This window comes from Danio rerio, chromosome 10 (genome assembly GCF_052040795.2).
Source record: "Danio rerio strain M-AB ecotype USA chromosome 10, GRCz13ab, whole genome shotgun sequence".
In the NCBI taxonomy this organism is placed as follows: Eukaryota; Metazoa; Chordata; class Actinopteri; order Cypriniformes; family Danionidae; genus Danio; species Danio rerio.
This window is the reverse complement of record NC_141030.1, coordinates 8254327-8273254: the sequence shown is the minus strand read 5'-3', so window position 1 is coordinate 8273254 and position 18928 is coordinate 8254327. Positions and strand designations below refer to the sequence as shown.

Genomic DNA, 18928 nt, shown 5'->3' with positions numbered 1-18928 from the left:
CTATGAGTAAAGCTGCGATCAACATTGGCTGCTGTGTCCAACATTCCACACTTCCTTTTATTTGAATAAGCGGAACGTCCTGGTATTTAAAGTGGACATTTTATATTGAGAATTTTAGGTGTGAACACCCATGGTGTGTACTTACATTGTTTACTGTTTTCTAGTAGAATAGTGCATAAATATGTAATTTGGGATGCGCTTAACCTTCAGATGTTAACACATTTGTCAGGTTTTTGCTGCCAAAATGTAGGACTAGTTTCTAACGAATCTCATTCAGAACATTTTATTTTCTTTTGGTTTAATTTTTGACAAATCGTCACCAGTAATTATAAGGTTCTATCTGCGTTCTGACTGATTTTGAGATATTGAGCTTCAATGTTTTTGCATTCCATAGCAAACAGTATGTGTGTTACATTTCTTTTTTTAAATAGAAAGTCTTAAAATGTAAACAACTTATAAAAAACATCTCATAATGTAAATAAGTTGTCATCTAATAAGAATATGTCAATAACTCAATTTTGACTAAAATGTCAGATAAAACCTTATAATTCTAAGGTGACGAAATGTAGGCTGTGATATAACTGAAATCATGTAGTGAAATGGATCTGTAAGCATGTGAAATTCGGTCAGAAATTGCTGCAAAAGGGGCGGGATTAAACAAGACAATGATGCGACCCTAATAAAAAAGAGCAAGTGTTTCATATTTTCAATTTCAATACAGCGAGTTCACTTTTAAACTTCAATCTGTCTTACACATTAAGATGATGCAAAACTCACAGGTCAGAGTTCACCAAGCTTGAACTTTGCAATGCAGTGACATGCAGAACTTTAAAGATGGCACATTTGGACACAAGTTTAGTGTTAAAAGAGTCATACGCTTTCTTTAAGTCTGGTCTGAAAGTTGTTTAAAAGTGGGAGAAACATACAACAGGACTCAGTGCAAATCAGATTATCTGGGATATAAAGTAAGCAGGCTGATGGGCCTAATAGGATTCTCATAAAGCCAATGAACTCTGCTGTCGCTTGGTTTTATAGCTCCTTCCAGACTTTTAGTGTTCAGTATCTTGGATCTGCGGTTCATCTAGGTGTGGTTAGTCAGAGATGAGTCATTCGTGTCTCTCCAGCAGGTCACATGAAGCTGATCTCTGATTGATTCTATAGTGTTGGTGCTTTTCCTTTATATGCCCACGCAGGCTGAGTGAGACTCTCTCTGTTTAAATTTCCTCAGATCACACCTGTATAGGCATATGATGGTGTATTGTTGTCCTACTACAACAATAAAACAGCAATCACATCGCTTCACAATTCACAGATTATACAATTGATGAAAGCACATTTGGTGACAATTACAAAATAATGTGTCTGTCTTATTTGTAGTTAGCCCAGTATATACTATACTATGAGGTTGTTGAATGCTTGATTCTGATTGGCTGATGACCATTATAAGCTCTGCAATTATTTTTAGATAAACGCAAAGCTGAAGTAGTTACAGCCAGGTCTTGACCACATGTCAGCTCCATATCACTACACTACATGATTTAACTGCTTTAATAAAATACTTTCTTAAAAAGCCTTTTATCAGCTGGCAGCTAGCTCTCTGCAACTCTCACATGGTCGCCCACTGAAGCTAAGCAGGGCTGCGCCCGGTCAGTACCTAGATGGGAAACCACATGGGAAAGCTTAGTTGCTGCCGGAAGTGGTGTTAGTGAGACGAGCAGGGGCGTTCAATCTGTGGTTTGTGTGGGTTCTAATGTCCCAGTATAGTGACAGGGACTCTATACTGCTCAGTGGGCGGATGAGACAATAAACCAAGGTCCCAACTAGCTGGGGTTTAGCCCCAGCATCCTGGCCAAATTTGCCCACGGGTGTCTGTACATCATGGCCTCCCAACCATCCCCATCTTTATCACTCTGTCTCCTCTCGACTGATCAGCTGGTGTGTGGTGTGCGGTCTGGCGCAATATGGCTGTCGTTGCGTCATCCAGGTGGATGCTGCACACCGGTGGTGGATGAGGAGATTCCCCCAATGTGTAATGTGCTTTGAGTGTCCAGAAAAGCGCTATATAAATGTAAAGAATTATTATTATTAATCAAAAGGGCAGCATGGTGGGTAGCACAATTGTTTCACAGCAAGAAGGTTGCTGGTTTGAGCCCTGGCTGAGTAAGCTAGCGTTTTTGTGTGGAGTTTGCATGTTCTCCCCGTGTTTGCATGTGTTTCCTTCGTGTGATTCGATTTCCCCCACAGTCTGAAGACATGTGGTACAGGTGAATTGAATAGGCTAAATTGGCCATGGTGTATGTAAGTGTGTAAATGAATGTGTGGGTGTTTCCCAGTGTTGGGTAGCGGCTGGAAGGGCATCCGCTACATAAAAAATGTGGGTAAGTTGGCGGTTCATTCCGCTGTGGCGACCCCTGATTAATAAAGGGACTAAGCCGAAAAAATAAATGAATGAAAGTATACACATTTTCTGATGAAAATGCAGGACATTTTATCAATATGCAAACATTGCAAAGTGGGGAGGGTTGTTACCTACTAGCTCCTTATGCTTATTTACTAGTATATAAAAACTTATTATATTGGCGAAAAGAGCCATGGGTCTCAAACTTGATGCCTGGAGGGCCGCAGCTCAGCACAGTTTTGCTCCAACCCTAATCAAACTCAGCTGATTCAAATAATCGAGGTGTTCTAGACTACTGGAGACTATTAAGCAGATGTGAGTCGGTGGTGGTTGGAGCTAAGCTATGCAGAGCTGTGGCTGTCTAAGAGCTGAGTTTGAGACCATTGGCCTAGTCAGGGGTATAGCAACCATTTTAAAAGTGGGGGGGACAGCTGTATGGTGATGTCACCCAAAAGTGATTAATCATTTATTAGCAATAAAGTTTATTTAATAATCTTTTAACCAAATTATAAAATAATTACAAAATATTAATAATAACAAACAATAAACAGAAACACACACATTTAAATTAAGTATTACTCTGTGTGAACATATTTTTAAATACTACAATGCAATTTCAAAATTGCAAGTTGATACGTGTGTGTGTGTGTGTGTGTGTGTGTGTGTGTGTGTGTGTGTGTGTGTGTGTGTGTGTGTGTGTGTGTGTGTGTATAGTTAACCAGGTCAGTGTAATTAGGCAAGTTATTGTTTAAGGATGGTTTGTTTTGTAGACTATCGAAAAAAATAGCCTAAAGGGGCTAATAATATTGACCTTAAAATGGTGTTTAAAATATTTGAAACTGCTTTTATTCTAGCCAAAATAAAACAAATAAAACTTTCTCCAGAAGAAAAAATATTATCAGACATGCTGTGAAAAATTCATAGTAGGGGGAGGTAATAATTCTGACTTCAACTCTGTGTGTGTGTATGTGTGTGTGTGTGTGTGTGTGTGTGTGTGTGTGTATACAGTTGAAGTCAGTGTTATTAGCCCCCCTTTGAATTTTTTTCTTTTTTAAATATTTCCCAAATGATGTTTAACAGAGCAAAGACATTATCACAGTATTTCTTGAAATTCTTTTTTTTTCGACTAGAATAAAACCAGTTTAAGATCAATATTATTAGCCCCTTTAGGCATTTTTTCCCGATAGTCTACAGAACAAACCACTGTTATACAATAACTTGCCTAATTACCCTAACCTGCCTAGTTAAACTAATAAAACCTTTAAATGTCACTTTAAGCTGTATAGAAGTTTCTTGAAAAATATCTATTCAAATATTATTTACTGTCATAATGGCAAAGATAAAATAAATCAGTTATTAGAGATGAGTTATTAAAACTATTATGTTTAGAAATGTGCTGAAATTTTTTTTTCTCTCCGTTAAACATAAATTGCCCCCTTTATGCAATTTTTTTTTCGATAGTCTACAGAACAAACCACTGTTATACAATAACTTGCCTAATTACTCTAATATAAATGGTTTTGTCCTGGTCTTAAATGCAATATGAAGTTATAAAATCGGAATACAACAATTCATAATTCCGAAATTGAATTATTATGTTTAATATAAATAGTTTTTTTTATATTTAATATTTGCAAAGTCTCTAGGGTTTTTAAAATATAAAATTTATTCAGGGAAAATGTAAGAAATGAGTAAACAATAGTAAAATATAAGATATCAATTTCTTGCCACTGAATTGTAAAGAAATGTACAGTTTAACATAGTATGATTTTTTTTTTTTTTTGGTCCATAAACAAGGGGTTTTGCATCATGTTACGATTGTCAGAGCAATGTAACATCAATAATAAATCTAGCAGCAATATTTCAGTAATAAGATTGAGATTGAGTTAGTCAGTCACTAAAAGAAATTGCTAAATTTTTTAATTGTGCATTTCTCGGTGGGAAGCGGTGCTGGAGGTTTGTGTGCATATTTATTTTTAATTATTCAACTGGATTCATAAACAATTGTTAGTCAGTGAGGTAGTAAAAGGAAATGTGCATGTATTTTTTTAATTATGCTCTAATGCACACCTTCCGTAACATAATAATTGAAATATTTTTAATAATTAACTAGCAACATTTTGAAACATTTGTTTTATAGTTACAAAAAAGACCTAAAAACAATATTCAGATAACATTATTAATTTATTTTGTAGTTATTTAAAAAAATGTAAATTAAAAATGTTTTTTTTTTATTGATACGAATCATATAATGAATGTCATTACACATTTTTATTTAGCAAATAACATATTTTAAATAGGTAAATCAAATTAGCAGCAAAATGACTATTAAAGCACTGTTTACAGTCAACTAGATAGTGTTACTGTTTTTTTGAAGTCATACTTGCATGCTACTTACATACATACTTACATTGTGTGTCTGAAAAAAGGATGTAATCGTCTTCTGCTTTTTTCTCGGGTGCATTTTTACTCCTGTCACCCCAACCACAAAGTGATTGAATGGGGCTTGTGACAGACGCTCAAGAGATTCGTGCTGTGATTGGCTGAGTGATCGTTTACTCAATTCAAGTAACAAATCAGAGAACACTTGCGGCCGCTAGGTCAAATAAAAAGTGTGGGCGAGTCGGGGGACAGAATCACCTGTTTCTGAAAAGTGAGGGGGATGTGTGTGCCCCCCCTCAATCGCAGAAGCGTAGTTTTTTGTCTTAGTTTAGCTGTCAGAAACTAAACATGTTGCATTGTGGGATATCGAAAGCAGTGAAGGACACTTCTATGCTAAATTCGATCAAAAGAAGGAACATTTCAAGACAAAAAGTGAAGTAGAATTTGATTTTAATGAGAAAAAAATGTAAAACTTTCAGACACATAATAAGTCAGCATTTAACCGCCTCCTACAGCACATTACTGGTAGGCTTCAGACTCACGGGAGCAAACACCAACATGATCAGTTGACACCAGTCCTGATCCTTTGAGATATAAAGAATATTTACCTAATTTGAATCTGATCATCTCAGACATGTGGTAAGCCTGATTAACATGTAAAAAATGTCCATGTTTGCACCTAAATAGCCGTGATGAGCAAAACTGCACATGCAATAATCTCAGTCTTCCCAAAAAGGCATAATAGGAATATATTATAATTATTCACAGTATTTTGAACTGCTCATGATAACAGGTATGTTCAAGATCACTATACAGTGTAATTTGGGCACAGATGTGTCTGTGGGAGTTGACTATGGGGTCCATGTGAGGCTCTGGGCTCTCGGTGTATGTGGGTCATCAGACTCACTCTTTGATTCTGCTCTCTAGAGCCATGATAATCCACTTTCCTCCGATTGTTTTCTTGGCAAGTGTGAAATTGAAATTGTCTTTCACTTGGATTGGTTTGAAGACGCTTTGGTTTTGATCCAGTTGAATGGAAAGATTGAAGCTAGGCCTCGTTTACACTAATGCGTTGAAAATGCACAAGTTTTGCTACGGTTACGCCATCTGTCCACACTACGCCGGAGTTTACGAGAGCCGAAAACGGAGCGTTTTTAAAAATGCTGGAAAGGCCGATTTTAGTCTAAAATGCTGCTGCTCCGTCTCAGTGTGGATGGGGGAAAACAGAGACATCTGAAAACGAGGTGGGGCAGCAGACATTCGCCTCTCTGATTGTGTATTTTCCTTAATATTAAGTAGCCTAACGTAACACACAGTTCAGTCCTGCATCCTCTCCTTTTAAGTACAGACTTAGCAAGTTTGATATGGAAAACACACTCCCGAGCACATGCCCGGTAAATCTTCAAAGGGAACAGTGTACTTTATAAGCTTATTCACATAACCCTGACTATGTTGTTTCACTTAAAAATGAAATGAGAACATGATATTGTAACGAGGAGACTGACACGGAGGGATCCATTATGCAGTATTTATTAATCACAACTTCACTCAAACACACAATATGCACCGGAGTGCACACACACATCCACAGTAGTAGTAAGGGTATCAAGAATGATGATGTACAGACACAGAGTGAGTTACCAGGCATGAGTGGAGGGTAATTAGCGAGAATCAGAGTCCGTGTATAAGGCTTGGGTCGAGGGCAAGCAGCGAGTATCAGAGTCCGTATATCAGGCGTGGGTCGTGGGCAGGCAGAAGGCGAAGCAAAGTAAGAGACAGGCTGGAGTCGTACACAGTAATGCTGGCCGGGGCTGAACAAGACTTCGCACTGACTGAGTGTTTGAGTGCGGCTTATAAGAGGTACGTGGGTCGTTAACCAGATTCAGATCAGGTGTATGCGCAATCAGTGTAGATGGATGATGTAATGCTAAAAGTCCGGAGATGGTGGCCTCTGCTGGCCAGCGAGGGGAATGACCGGGACCGAGTCGGTGACAGATATAAAGAACTGCTTTTTTTCATTTTGATATTAGCAACTTAACAGACAGCAGAAATGTTGAGGCGTCGTGCTTCATATATGAGCGTCATCTTCACTATATGCGTATTCATAACAAAACGGAGCCTCTAACATCACTGCCTCCTTTCATTTTCATTGAAAATACAAAACATATCCTCTCTTGTGCTAAATATCTGTTTTAATAATCGATAATGGCCATTATAAAAGTATAACGTACAATAAGTTTATACATTATAGGAAATAAAGGCAAGCAATCAGCCAATATACAGAATGTACATGGTTACATTAATTATTTACTTATCTTTTCGCTCAACCAAATCACGTTACCCGAGTAATATATTAAAAGACCAAAGTCGGGGAATATGTCATTAGATAAAGACAACAAGTTGAATTAAATATCACGGTTAGCAAATACAGTGAGATTAGATCCAACGGTAGATCCTTGAACACTCCGACAAGCACAGCTCTCATCTGGATAGATATGCTGCAGCGCATGGCAGAGTGTGTGTGTGTTTGGTCACGTGATGTGCATTTTCAGTGGTGTGGTGTAGACAGAGAGCTGTTCAGAAACGCTGGGTGAAACGCTAGTGTGGACGCAGATCGTTTTCATTCTAAAATTGCCGTTTTAAAACTAAAATGCACTAGTGTAAACGGGGCCTTAGTTAATGTGATGTCTGCAGCTACTGAGTTATGATCACTGCATAAAATATACAATTATACAACAATTATACATAAATGTACAAAAATGCAACTTTTTTAGTGTATGTCTAAAATTTGGCTTACATTTCCAATAACCAATATCCAGAACTGAATTATAGTTTTTATTTGATAGTTTTTTACACCACAATTAATTGAATATACTACTAAATAATACAATTAATAATATATAATACTAATACAACATAATAGATAATATCCATTCCATTCATGGATTAATAATGATATTATTATTATTAATAATATTATTATTATAAAAAAACAACAATGTAGGTGTTAATATTATTATAGCATTAATAATAATTTTTAACCTGGTGTAAGCCTGAAAATCCCACAATAAGTTTCAAAACCTCAGTTATTCAAAAACATGTGACATGTATATATATATATTTGACTTACGGCATAAAAATTACACTGAAAGCTGATTATCATGCATATAAATTTTAAAAGAAAGTCTAGTTGTAAACATTTTGTTTATTTAGGTCAAATTTCTACATGTGGAACAAAGTGTGTATAAATAAGCATGACTGATGACTATTATTGATATAATAGTTTAACCATAACATTTTTTTCATGTGTCAACATTGAGGATGTGTTTTACTGTCTGTCATAAATTCTGACTTAATCAGCTGTAATTATCAGCTTTGTTTATTTAGTAAAATTGCAAACGTATGTCAAACTATGTAAATAGTTAGCAAATATTTTTTCTTGACTTTATTTTTATTTATTAAAATATTAATAATACATAATCACATTATTTATCATGCAATTATTTAAGTATTATTAATTACTATACTTGATGTGTATGGAGATAAAGATCCATACACAGTTTATTAAAGAGAGGATGGTCAGTCAAACAGATACAAACAGAATCATAAGGGCAATCCAGAAGCGTAGTTAGAAACAGGTGAATGGTCACTACAGGCGGCAAAACAACATTAACGAGAAAGCAAATCAAGGGGTTAAAGATGCAGCAGGACGCAGCAAGACACAAAAACTCTTTGTGGTGTTACAATAACAAGACTCAGCCCAGAAGTGTGTGTGTGTGCTGTGTTTATAGTCCAGGTAATCATTAAACATTTGTTTCAGCTGTGTTTGTGTGAGTGTTCAGATTGTTGTCAGCAGGAGAGGGAGTTAATTTGTGCAAAGCATACTGGTAGTTGTAGTTCATGTGGTGTCATGTGTGTAGTTCTCCAACAATCTGCAAACGCTCGATCGCTGGTGATTGTGACAATCATCAAATACTACAATTGTATTTAATTTGAAAATATACATTTATAAGACATTCAAATGTAATATAATTTAATTGAAATTAAAATGAATTGAAATGATATATATTCCTGTAATTTAAAGTTTTGCCAGCATCATTACTTTAGTCTTTAGTGATCATTTATAAATCATTCTCATATGCACATTTGCTACTCAAGAATCATTTATTATTAATAATACCAAATGCCTAAAACAGATATGTAAATCAAAGATTTATTCAAGGTGATGTAAAGGTCACACTGGTGCTGTTTTTCTGTTCAGTGAGTGAGTTTCAGCTAACAGTCTTCCAGCATGTGGACTGCTGTCTCTGTGCTCCCTCGGGCTCAGACAAGCAGGGGCTTCCCAAAAATGTCTTTCATAACAAAAGAGGCAGTTTTCCAGCGTCTGTTTGCCCGTGAATGATGGCCATGTTGTGTAAGCGAGCAGCACAGCGAGACGCATTAACCAGTTTTGTTTTTTTTCCCAGTCTCCTTATAGCTTCTAAAAATAGCCGTCCTCTGATTGCGTGGGCCTGTGTTTCCATGGCAACCATGTTCATTCACAGAAATTGGCTGTTTGAATGGGGCTTTGCAACGCCTTTTTTCACACTCTCTTGTCTCGATCGTCAACCACTGCCTACATTCAGCTTTCCTCTCAACTAGGGATGAGCAATGATGAGACTATATCACAGTATTCGTTGGTACTTATTGTGATAACCACATCAGTGACAATAATTCATGTATATCCACTATAAAACTAAAACATGCTGCATCTTTAGAGAGTAGTATATACTTTCCTATTTTTTATTATTATTTTCAAAATAAAATATATCTAGGGAAGAGTACAGCAGCATTGAGGCTTCAAATAAGCACAATGGCCTCCATCACCTATAAATGAAGGTAGTTTTGAATCACCAGAGGCCTCATGTTCAAAGACTTGCATTGTATTAATACTAAAACATTGTGTATGGACAAAGCAGTAAATGTGCGTACGCAGTAAAAAAATCAGATGTATGAAACACCGCGTACGCCGAATCCCACGTACATTCTTTTTGTATATCCGATAGAACGAGAAGGGTAATCCTGCACAACTGGAGTGGCTGCACTCTCAGGACCGCATTTTTAGGACCGCATCTTTAGGACCCTAGTTTTTTGTGACAGCGTCACCTGTCGGATTGGATCATGGATGCGCTAATGGACGACACGGATGACAAGGAAAGTGTAAGTACCGATTTTTCTATTAAGTTTTATTTTAAACTGTTAAAGTATGTGTTTATTTTGTAATGCTGCTGTTTTATACTGTGAGTTTATGCAGAAATGCCAGATTAGCCTGCATGATTTACCCCACTTTTAAGGGTCTGGGACAAAAATGTTACGTGACGATTTTTTTTTCCAGAAGAAGAATAAAATATTATAATAATAAATATGGATAATTTTACACAGCCAGAGTGAGAGCTGCTATAACTGTTAATAATTTTCTAGAGTTCGTTTTCTAGTTTGATTATACGACGTTCGTAGCTCGTGACCATGGTTTAATGAAACGTTGATTTAATGGCTTGTTGACTTAACGGCTAAACGTTAATGTGCTTAGTGACACATGCATTAAACTAAGATGGTAAAAGCACGTTTGATGTAAGAGTTTTAGATTTATCTATATTTTACTGAATTCGTGTTATTCGTTGTATTACATTAGCACATTAAAAATTGTGCTGACTGCCTGTTTGCCCCACAATACTGTATGTGTTATTAGCCTGTTGTTTTGTCATCGTTTTACAGTGATTAATGAGATTCTGAAAGTTAGGATTATTCTGCAGGTCTTAACCATATAGAGTCTCATATCTTTAATTTATATCAGGTATGTTTTACCTGGCGAATAAGAAGTGATGGCCAATATGATTGAATTGCTTAGGCTCATTGTAGGAGGAAAAGAAAACAAACTACAGGAATATTTTCATTGAGGTTATCTCAAACTGTTGAGTAACACTTTATAACATCTGCATACTATAAATAAATAATTATTAAGCATTTAATAACTAGTTAATTTATTACTATTTTATTTGTTTGGCATTAACTCTACATTTAATAGACATTGATAAGCAGTTTATAAATACAGTTACAAATGCTAGCTGTGTTCTTGAGTTTATAGCATATCTATGATGAAGTGCAGCTTATCTGTGGTGTTCATTTTCCAGAGGAATGTCTGGCCAAATACATGTATAAACTGCATGCTGGGTGCTACTCATTTATGAATCCATGTAAAATGATTTGCTGTTCTGTGGTGGTATTTTAGTTCATATTTAAATGATTTTTTTTCATAGGCCATCGTACATCCTCTGGGTGTCTTGAGGAGCTGGTCTTTGGATGATGCTGAGCAGGTCTTTCTTTCTGGTAAAGATTATCATTACAGGTCTGAAAATGGTTAATTTTGGCACAATGCTCAAAGAGCCTTTTTGTTACAGGTATATATGTTAACTCAACAGTGATTGTTCTCTATTTCAGTGAAGTAAAATAATTTAACAGACAGATTGACAAACAACTGACGAAAGAAGAGAGACCATTCAATAGGTGGGTATTGCTCTTATATACTTAAAAATATGGAGTTGGGAGTAAAGTTTCCTGTTTGGTTCTCCCAACAGTGCATACGCTTAAGCCAGAAATATATATATATATATATATATATATATATATATATATATATATATATATATATATATATATATATATATATATTTATATATATATATATATATATATATATATATATATATATATATATATATATATATATATATATATATATTATAGCTAACACTGTAAAGCAAATGTTTGTTATTATAGCTCTTATATTAAATATTAATCTAAATTTAATTTCATAACAATTGATTAACCTTTTGAGTTCATATACATTGTTTTACATATTCAAGAATATAGATATATTCATTCATTTTCTTTTTCGGCTTAGTCCCTTTATTTATCAGGGGTTGCCACAGCAGAATGAACCGCCAACTTATCCAGCATATGTTTTACACAGCGAATGCCCTTCCAGCTGCAACCCAGTACTGGGAAACACCCATTTACACTCATACACTTGAACATGGGGAGAACATGCAAACTCCACACAGAAATGACCACTGGCCCAGCCGGGGCTTGAACCAGCAACCTTCTTGCTGTGAGGCGACGGTGCTAACAACTGTGCTGCCCTATGTGCTCTATGCGGGTGAGTGGGATTGACAAACCACTTGAAGGAAACACTCTTGCTGTCTTAATGCACCAGACATTTTGTTATAAATAATCATGTGCGTTTCATGTTTATTCATATAACTGCTGTTTTATCTCTTAGCACTTCATTTTTGTCTTGATATTTAATATCTCTTGTTTAAATACACTATGAACAGCAGCTGCGCTAATTATTTTCCTTGTTCCCTATTTCCACCTGGGGATATTCATCCAGAGGCCTCTAGAGATTGTAACCTGTGAAGAGATGATGCCACCATAGAGGACTTCTAAATGTATCCATAATTCTGAAACAGGCCGTATCATGAGCAGATGCAGTGGTGGTCATGGAGAAGTGGAGAGCATGAGACTGATTAATGAAAGACCCCAGTGACAGATGAGTGCCCACATTGACCCTGTGGTCCAGCCTGAAAACCAGCTGGTGACCTACTCACACCTGCAGCTTTTCCACGATGTACGCCCAATGTTTGCCTCAAGCGCCTAGACTGCAGCTCTGCACGTGAAGTGTGGCCAGAAGAGAAATGGTTGTGCCCAACTGAGCCTAGTTTCTCTCAAGGTTTATTCCTTCCCTTTCATCAATTTGTAAAGTTTTGTTCCTCCACTGTCACCATTGGCTTGCTTGGTTTAAGACTTGTGGAACTGTGCATCGATGGATTTGCTTTTTTTAGTGTTTGGACTTTCAGCAGTGAATACTAAACCACACTGAACTCAACTGAATTTATTAAATGTTAAGCTGCTTTGACACAATCTACATTGCAAAAGTGCTTTAGAAATAAAGATTAAATTAATTGAAATTGAATTGAATATTCAACACGTATCCATTTTTCTCAGAAAACATATTTATAAAGTTGCTGTTGACTTGAAATTTTCACCAGATGTTGATAACAATTTGTAAAGTAATTAGATTTGTTTTCTATTCATATATTTTTTTTCTTTGGTTTTCAGGTCAATAGCACCTTTAGAAATATGTTTTCTGAAAAAAATGGAAACTTGTTGAATACTTATTTACCCCAGTGTGTATGTATATATATGTATGTATGTATGTATATATATGTGTGTGTATATATATACTTGAACTTTCTTCTTCACTCTCATTCACAGGAGCTAAAGTCTACAGCCAGTCTGAATGCAGCAACTGAATAAACAGTGGGGTCATTTTTGTGGTTGAATTGCATTAATAAAAATAAAAGTGTGGATATTTATATAAATGTACATTCTTGAATCATCCTTGCGTCTTGTCTCTCTAAAACCTTTACAACCTGGTTTTAAATTAGTAACTGCAAATGCTGATCCCATTTGATTTCAATTTATTTTCCTTAATACTGAACTAATTAGTTCAATGTAATGGGGTTTATAAATATACAGTATTTTTCAAGGAATTTAAGACTTTTAAGGCACTCAACTCTATTTATTCATTTATATTTTAGGTGTAAATTCATTTGTTTCATTTTAAACTTGTTACTTAAAGCAGGCGTTTTACACTTTAACCTCTGTAATAAAAGTGCCTGAAAGTTTCCGCTATATAATCCAATTCGGTAGGTGGCGCAGTTAAAAACGGGTCCTAGAAATGCAGTTTCACTATGTCATCCAATCCGGTAGGTGGCGCTTCCGCAAAAAACTAGGGTCCTAAAAATGCGGTCCTAAACATGCGGTCCTGAGAGTGCAGTTACTCCAGTTGTGCAGGATCATACTATTGGATAGAACGTGAAACTGAGCGCATGTGGATGAGCGCCAAACCTCTCCTTGCTTCCTCCCCTGTATAAATATGGTAATGACTCTGGAAAAACCAAACAAAAAAGCAATGGCAAAAGCAAGCAAGAAGAGAAACAAAAATGTGAATTGTAGGTGCTCCTATTGGAGGTAGACCGGAGAAAAATTTGCAAGTTTGTCCTCCGGAATTAATAACAAAAGAAAAAAATAGAGTGGAAGTGTTTAGCTGATGCTGTTAACGCAGTGGGGTCTGAACATCGCACTGAGTGAATAAAAAAAAATGGCCCGATGTAAAGGTGCAGGTTAAGAGAAGAACCGCGGCGCGCCAAATAAAGTGTGGACCGAACAGGCGGGGGATGCTGAACTAACACCCTTTGAGGAGAGAGTTGCCACAATTGTGGACGACACTTTACTGTCTGGAGTAGTATCCGTGTCTGTGGAAAACACAGATGTATTAGATGAACACTTGTTAGGGCGGTATAGCAGCACCCCTCCACTCCTATCAAGGCAGCGCCACTGGCATTTCAGCTACCCAATCGCCCGCTCTACAACTGGTCAACACTGCCATTGCCATAGGCTAAGGGTTGTATTCATTTGCAAATGCTTTTATATGTTCTAAATCACATAATTAGTATATATATATATATATATATATATATATATATATATATATATATATATATATATATATATGTGTGTGTGTGTGTGTGTGTGTGTGTGTGTGTGTGTGTGTGTGTGTTGGTGCGATTTTGTAGTGTGCAATTTAACATAAATGCCTCTAGGAGTCGCCAATGGAAAAAAATAAACACACACACACAAGAAATACACATACGCCAGACATGAAGTTGGCTAGGACCAACGCACATTCTCATGTTCATTTCATCATTAGTAAATCCAAATGTGAGCATGAAATCTGGCGTATGCAAAGTTTTTGTGCGTACGCAGCGTTGATACATGAGGGACCAGGTTTCTTTCTGGAGTGGACAAACTGGCCAAACTGAGCAATTGTTTGAGAAAGGTCTTAGTGTCAGCGGGTGACCAAGACTTTCAGAGGGTCATTTTGAAAGTGCTCCTGAGTTTCTTTGTGGAGTAGGCATGGGCCGGTATAAGATTCTGACGGTATGATAACCTTGTATAAAAATATCACAGTTTCACGGTATCACGGTATTGTGATTACTGCTGTAAAATATATATTTATATATTTTTAAATCTCTGGGTGAAAAACAACATGTCAGGCTGAATATAATTCATTCATTTTCTTTTTAGCTTAATCCCTTTAATAATCTGGGGTCGCCACAGCGGAAGGAACCACTAACTTATCCAGCACATGCTTTACGCAGCAGATGCCCTTCCAGCTGCAACCCATCACTGATTGGGAAACATCCATCCATCCATACACTACGGACAATTTAGCCTACCCAATTCATTTGTACTGCATGTCTTAAGAATGTAGGGGAAACTGGAGCACCCGGAGGTAACCTACTTGAACGCGGGGAGAACATGCAAACTCCACACATAAACGCCAACTGACCCAGCCGAGGCTCGAAGCAGCGACCTTCTTGCTGTGAGGCGACAGCACAAATCTTTGTCTAGAAGAAACCAGGCATCACTTATTACTCGGCCAATACCATCCTTACTGGAAAGCATAGTCATGTAGTGGAATGTTTTTCAGGGGCAGGAACTGGAAAACTAGTCAGGACTGATTGAAAAATGAATTAACCTGATTCAGAGCACTCTGCAGCTCAGACTTGGAAAACGGTTCCTCTTTCAACAGGACACTGACCTGATGCACACAACCAAGAGAACAAAGAAGTGGCTCTAGGAAACTCTGTGAATCTCTTTGAGTGGCCCTCCCAGAGCCCAGATCTGAACTCGACTGAACATCTGAAAATGGCTGTGCACTGATGCTCTCCATTCATCCTTATGGAGCTTGAAAGGAACTGCATAGAATGGGAGAGACTGCCAAAATAGAGATGTGCCATGTTCATGACATACTCAAACAGGCTGTAGTTGGTGCCAAAGTTGCTTCAACAAAGTATTGATCAAAGGCTCTGAATTCTTATGTTCATGTCTGTTTTTTTAAATACATTTTCAATGATTTCAATTATTCATTCACATTGTCATTATGGCATAATATTTGTACACTTTTGAGGAATTTTTTTCTATTTAATTAATTTTGGAATAAAGCTGAAAAAACAAAAGGTGACCATTAGTTTTAATAGAATAGTCTAGACAAGAATCAATGGGTAGGCAAGGCCCCTGTGTTTGCGAGTGACCACAAATGTGTCTTTTTTTTGTCTGGGATTATTATAGTGCACAATTTCAGTGGAGAACAGTGGATTCAGAATTTTGGGATGAACAGATCCACTGATTTTCACACTGCCATATGACCTCCTGTTGTAGAATCATTCCCAGAAGACAGTTTTAATATATAAACTCATTTTCTGTCGCACCGATCAAATCATTTCCATGTTTTTTATCAGTATTATTGCGGCAAAATGAATTCTTATTGTTGAGTGATGTTTTCCTGGGATATCCCTAGCTGAAAAAAAAACACCAACAAAGAAATTGTAATGATTTTAATGCTTATAATGGAAATTTAATTGGTTTGAATGGAAACTGTAAGGATGCTCTGAGTCTCATTTAATACATCGCCTTCTATTGGTAGCTTGCTAAAACTAATAAATCCTAACAGAATATGTCTCAGGACACATTAAAACATATAAATGTACTGTTTCTGATGGTTAAATTTGGTGGCTATTAAAGTTTTTAATAGTAATTGTAGAAAACATGAGAACTTCAGTGATGGTTTCCATTGTTTTTTTCCCAGCATTGACAAATGATATCGGCCATCCCCACTCTGAACGTGTTCTCTTCACTGTCTTTGTCTCGTGACATTAGGGCCTCTGTCCATCTCTCTTGTCATTTTTCAGCATCCATTATAAGCTCAGCTGGAAAATCTGCTCGTAATTGAAAGGACCTCCACAAAAGGACAGTTTTAGTTCTCAGCTGTCATGGCAGACGCCTCCAGCACCGCGTCTGCGTGCGTTTGTGCTATTTATAAACGTATTTGAGCTCAGCTTGCGGCACTGCAGTGAATTCGACCATCTCTGTTCAGCTGCAGAGCATCATAACACACAATAACTTCCTGTATACTTTCAAATTATAACAGGAAGTATTTCAGAACATACAAACAAAAAAGAGATTCACTTATTTGTATAATCTCGAATTAAATATGATTTCCTTTCTAAAATGTAACAGTTTTTCTAAAATACAAAAAAATTTTACCTAGAAAGGTGTATTTTCAGTATTTGCTTACCTAGATACACAGACATCTCATTGTTTATGTGAAATTGATTAATTAAACTAAGCCTTACCTACTTATTACAGCACCTTGTTCATTTTCTGGTTTCTGCAGATGACTCAGGAGACGAGGGTCCTCTAGCCCAGCCAGACCGTGCTCTTATCCAGGGGGCGCTCAAGACTCTGGTCAGCAAGCTTGAAGATCTCAGCACCTGCAACGAGCTGATAGGGAAGCACGGTGCAGCTCTCCAGCGCTCCCTCAGTGAACTTGAGGACCTGCGCGCTCCCACCGACGGCACCGATAAACTGAAAACAGTCAACGAGAGAGCCACACTCTTCCGCATCACTTCCAATGCTATGATCAATGTGAGTTACATGTCTAGTAAAAGAAGCCTGTTATTGACCTTATTCTTAACGTACAAGTGTTTGTAGAGAAAGTAGTTTGATGATTTTCTGTTGTTTATTATTAGGCTGGCTTGTGTAGCAAGCCAGACTATTGTTATCCTATTTTTCTTCTGAGACTAAAAATTAAACTCTATCTCCTCCTAGAGCTTTCAAGCTATGATCACCAAACTCACACCAGACCTCCAAACTGGTCTGACTCGGGTTGCTATATCTTTTCCGACTGATCCGACTTTTGGTTTTCCGAAAAACGTCCCGGGACCGTCTGAAAAATCCCATTGACTTAACATTGGACAAAACTTCGTGACCTCATAAGTCTGCACCAGACTGTCCTACAGGCTTCTAACTGGGCTCATTTAACTCAGACTATCTAACTGCCAATAACTGATGAGCTTTTAACTTTCTGGCCACACCCTAGCAACCACTTTTGGGACCCTAGAAACTGTCCCATAGACTTCCACTGCAAAAGACTCTCATTGACTTTACATTGGGTCAAACTTTGTGAGCTCATAACTCTACATCAGACTGTCGCACAGACTTCTAACTGGGCTCATTTACCTCAGACTACCAAACTACCAATAACTGATGAGCTTTTAACTTTCTAGCCACACCCCTAACAACCAGATACGGCACCCTAGCAACGGTCCTATAGACTGCCATTATAGAGGTTCAGATTGATATCGTCATGCTGCAGTGTGATAGAGACATGGGTGTTACTTTTAACTGTTCATACTGGCAAGAAGCTTTGATACATCATCAGTCTAAGCTGTCAATCCACTCCATAGCAACAAAACAGACTAACCTAGCAACGATATAACAGAAGCTATATCTCAGTATCAGAACATCGTAGAGAAGCGGGGGTTGGCTTGTTTGACTTATGCTAGCACACCATCCATCCATCCATCCATCCATCCATCCATCCATCCATCCATCCATCCATCCATCCATCCATCCATCCATCCCTCTATCTATCTATCTATCTATCTATCTATCTATCTATCTATCTATCTATCTATCTATCTATCTATCTATCTATCTATCTATCTATCTATCTATCTATCTATCTATCTATCTATCTATCTATCTCTCTGTCTGTCTGTCTGTCTGTCTGTCTGTCTATTTAGCTATCTATCTATCTATCTATCTATCTATCTATCTATCTATCTATCTATCTATCTATCTATCTATCTATCTATCTATCTATCTATCTATCTATCTATCTATCTATCTATCTATCTATCTATCTATCTATCTATCTATCTATCTATCTATCTATCTATCTCTCTGTCTGTCTGTCTGTCTGTCTGTCTGTCTATTTAGCTATCTATCTATCTATCTATCTATCTATCTATCTATCTATCTATCTATCTATCTATCTATCTATCTATCTATCTATCTATCTATCTATCTATCTATCTATCTATCTATCTATCTATCTATCTATCTATCTTTTCATACTTTTTAAAACTGTTTAAACCGAATAAACTATTACCATCAGGCTTTCTATCTATCTGTCTGTCT

The 18928-nt window shown here is 36.9% G+C and overlaps 1 protein-coding gene and 1 long non-coding RNA gene across 7 annotated transcripts in view; both read left to right on the top strand.

Moving 5' to 3' along the window:
• Positions 1-18928, top strand: part of osbp2a (oxysterol binding protein 2a) — a 57064-nt gene that overhangs the window by 15566 nt on the left and 22570 nt on the right. For all 3 annotated transcript variants that reach the window (XR_015500760.1, XM_087270114.1, XM_087270115.1), the window contains one exon: positions 17121-17371. Coding sequence is in view for 2 of the 3 variants with exons in the window: in XM_087270114.1 (XP_087126240.1) it covers positions 17121-17371 (251 nt within the window). In the remaining variant the exon portion in view is untranslated. The remainder of the gene's footprint in view (positions 1-17120; positions 17372-18928) is intronic.
• LOC147841960 (uncharacterized) lies at positions 9936-13200 on the top strand. 4 transcript variants are annotated; one of them, XR_015500791.1, is made up of 6 exons: positions 9936-9979; positions 11077-11165; positions 11258-11323; positions 11790-11975; positions 12210-12548; positions 13094-13200. It is a non-coding gene; the product is annotated as an uncharacterized LOC147841960 (long non-coding RNA). The 4 variants fall into 4 exon arrangements; XR_015500789.1 differs by having other exon boundaries at positions 12210-12806; positions 12955-13200; XR_015500790.1 differs by having other exon boundaries at positions 11721-11975.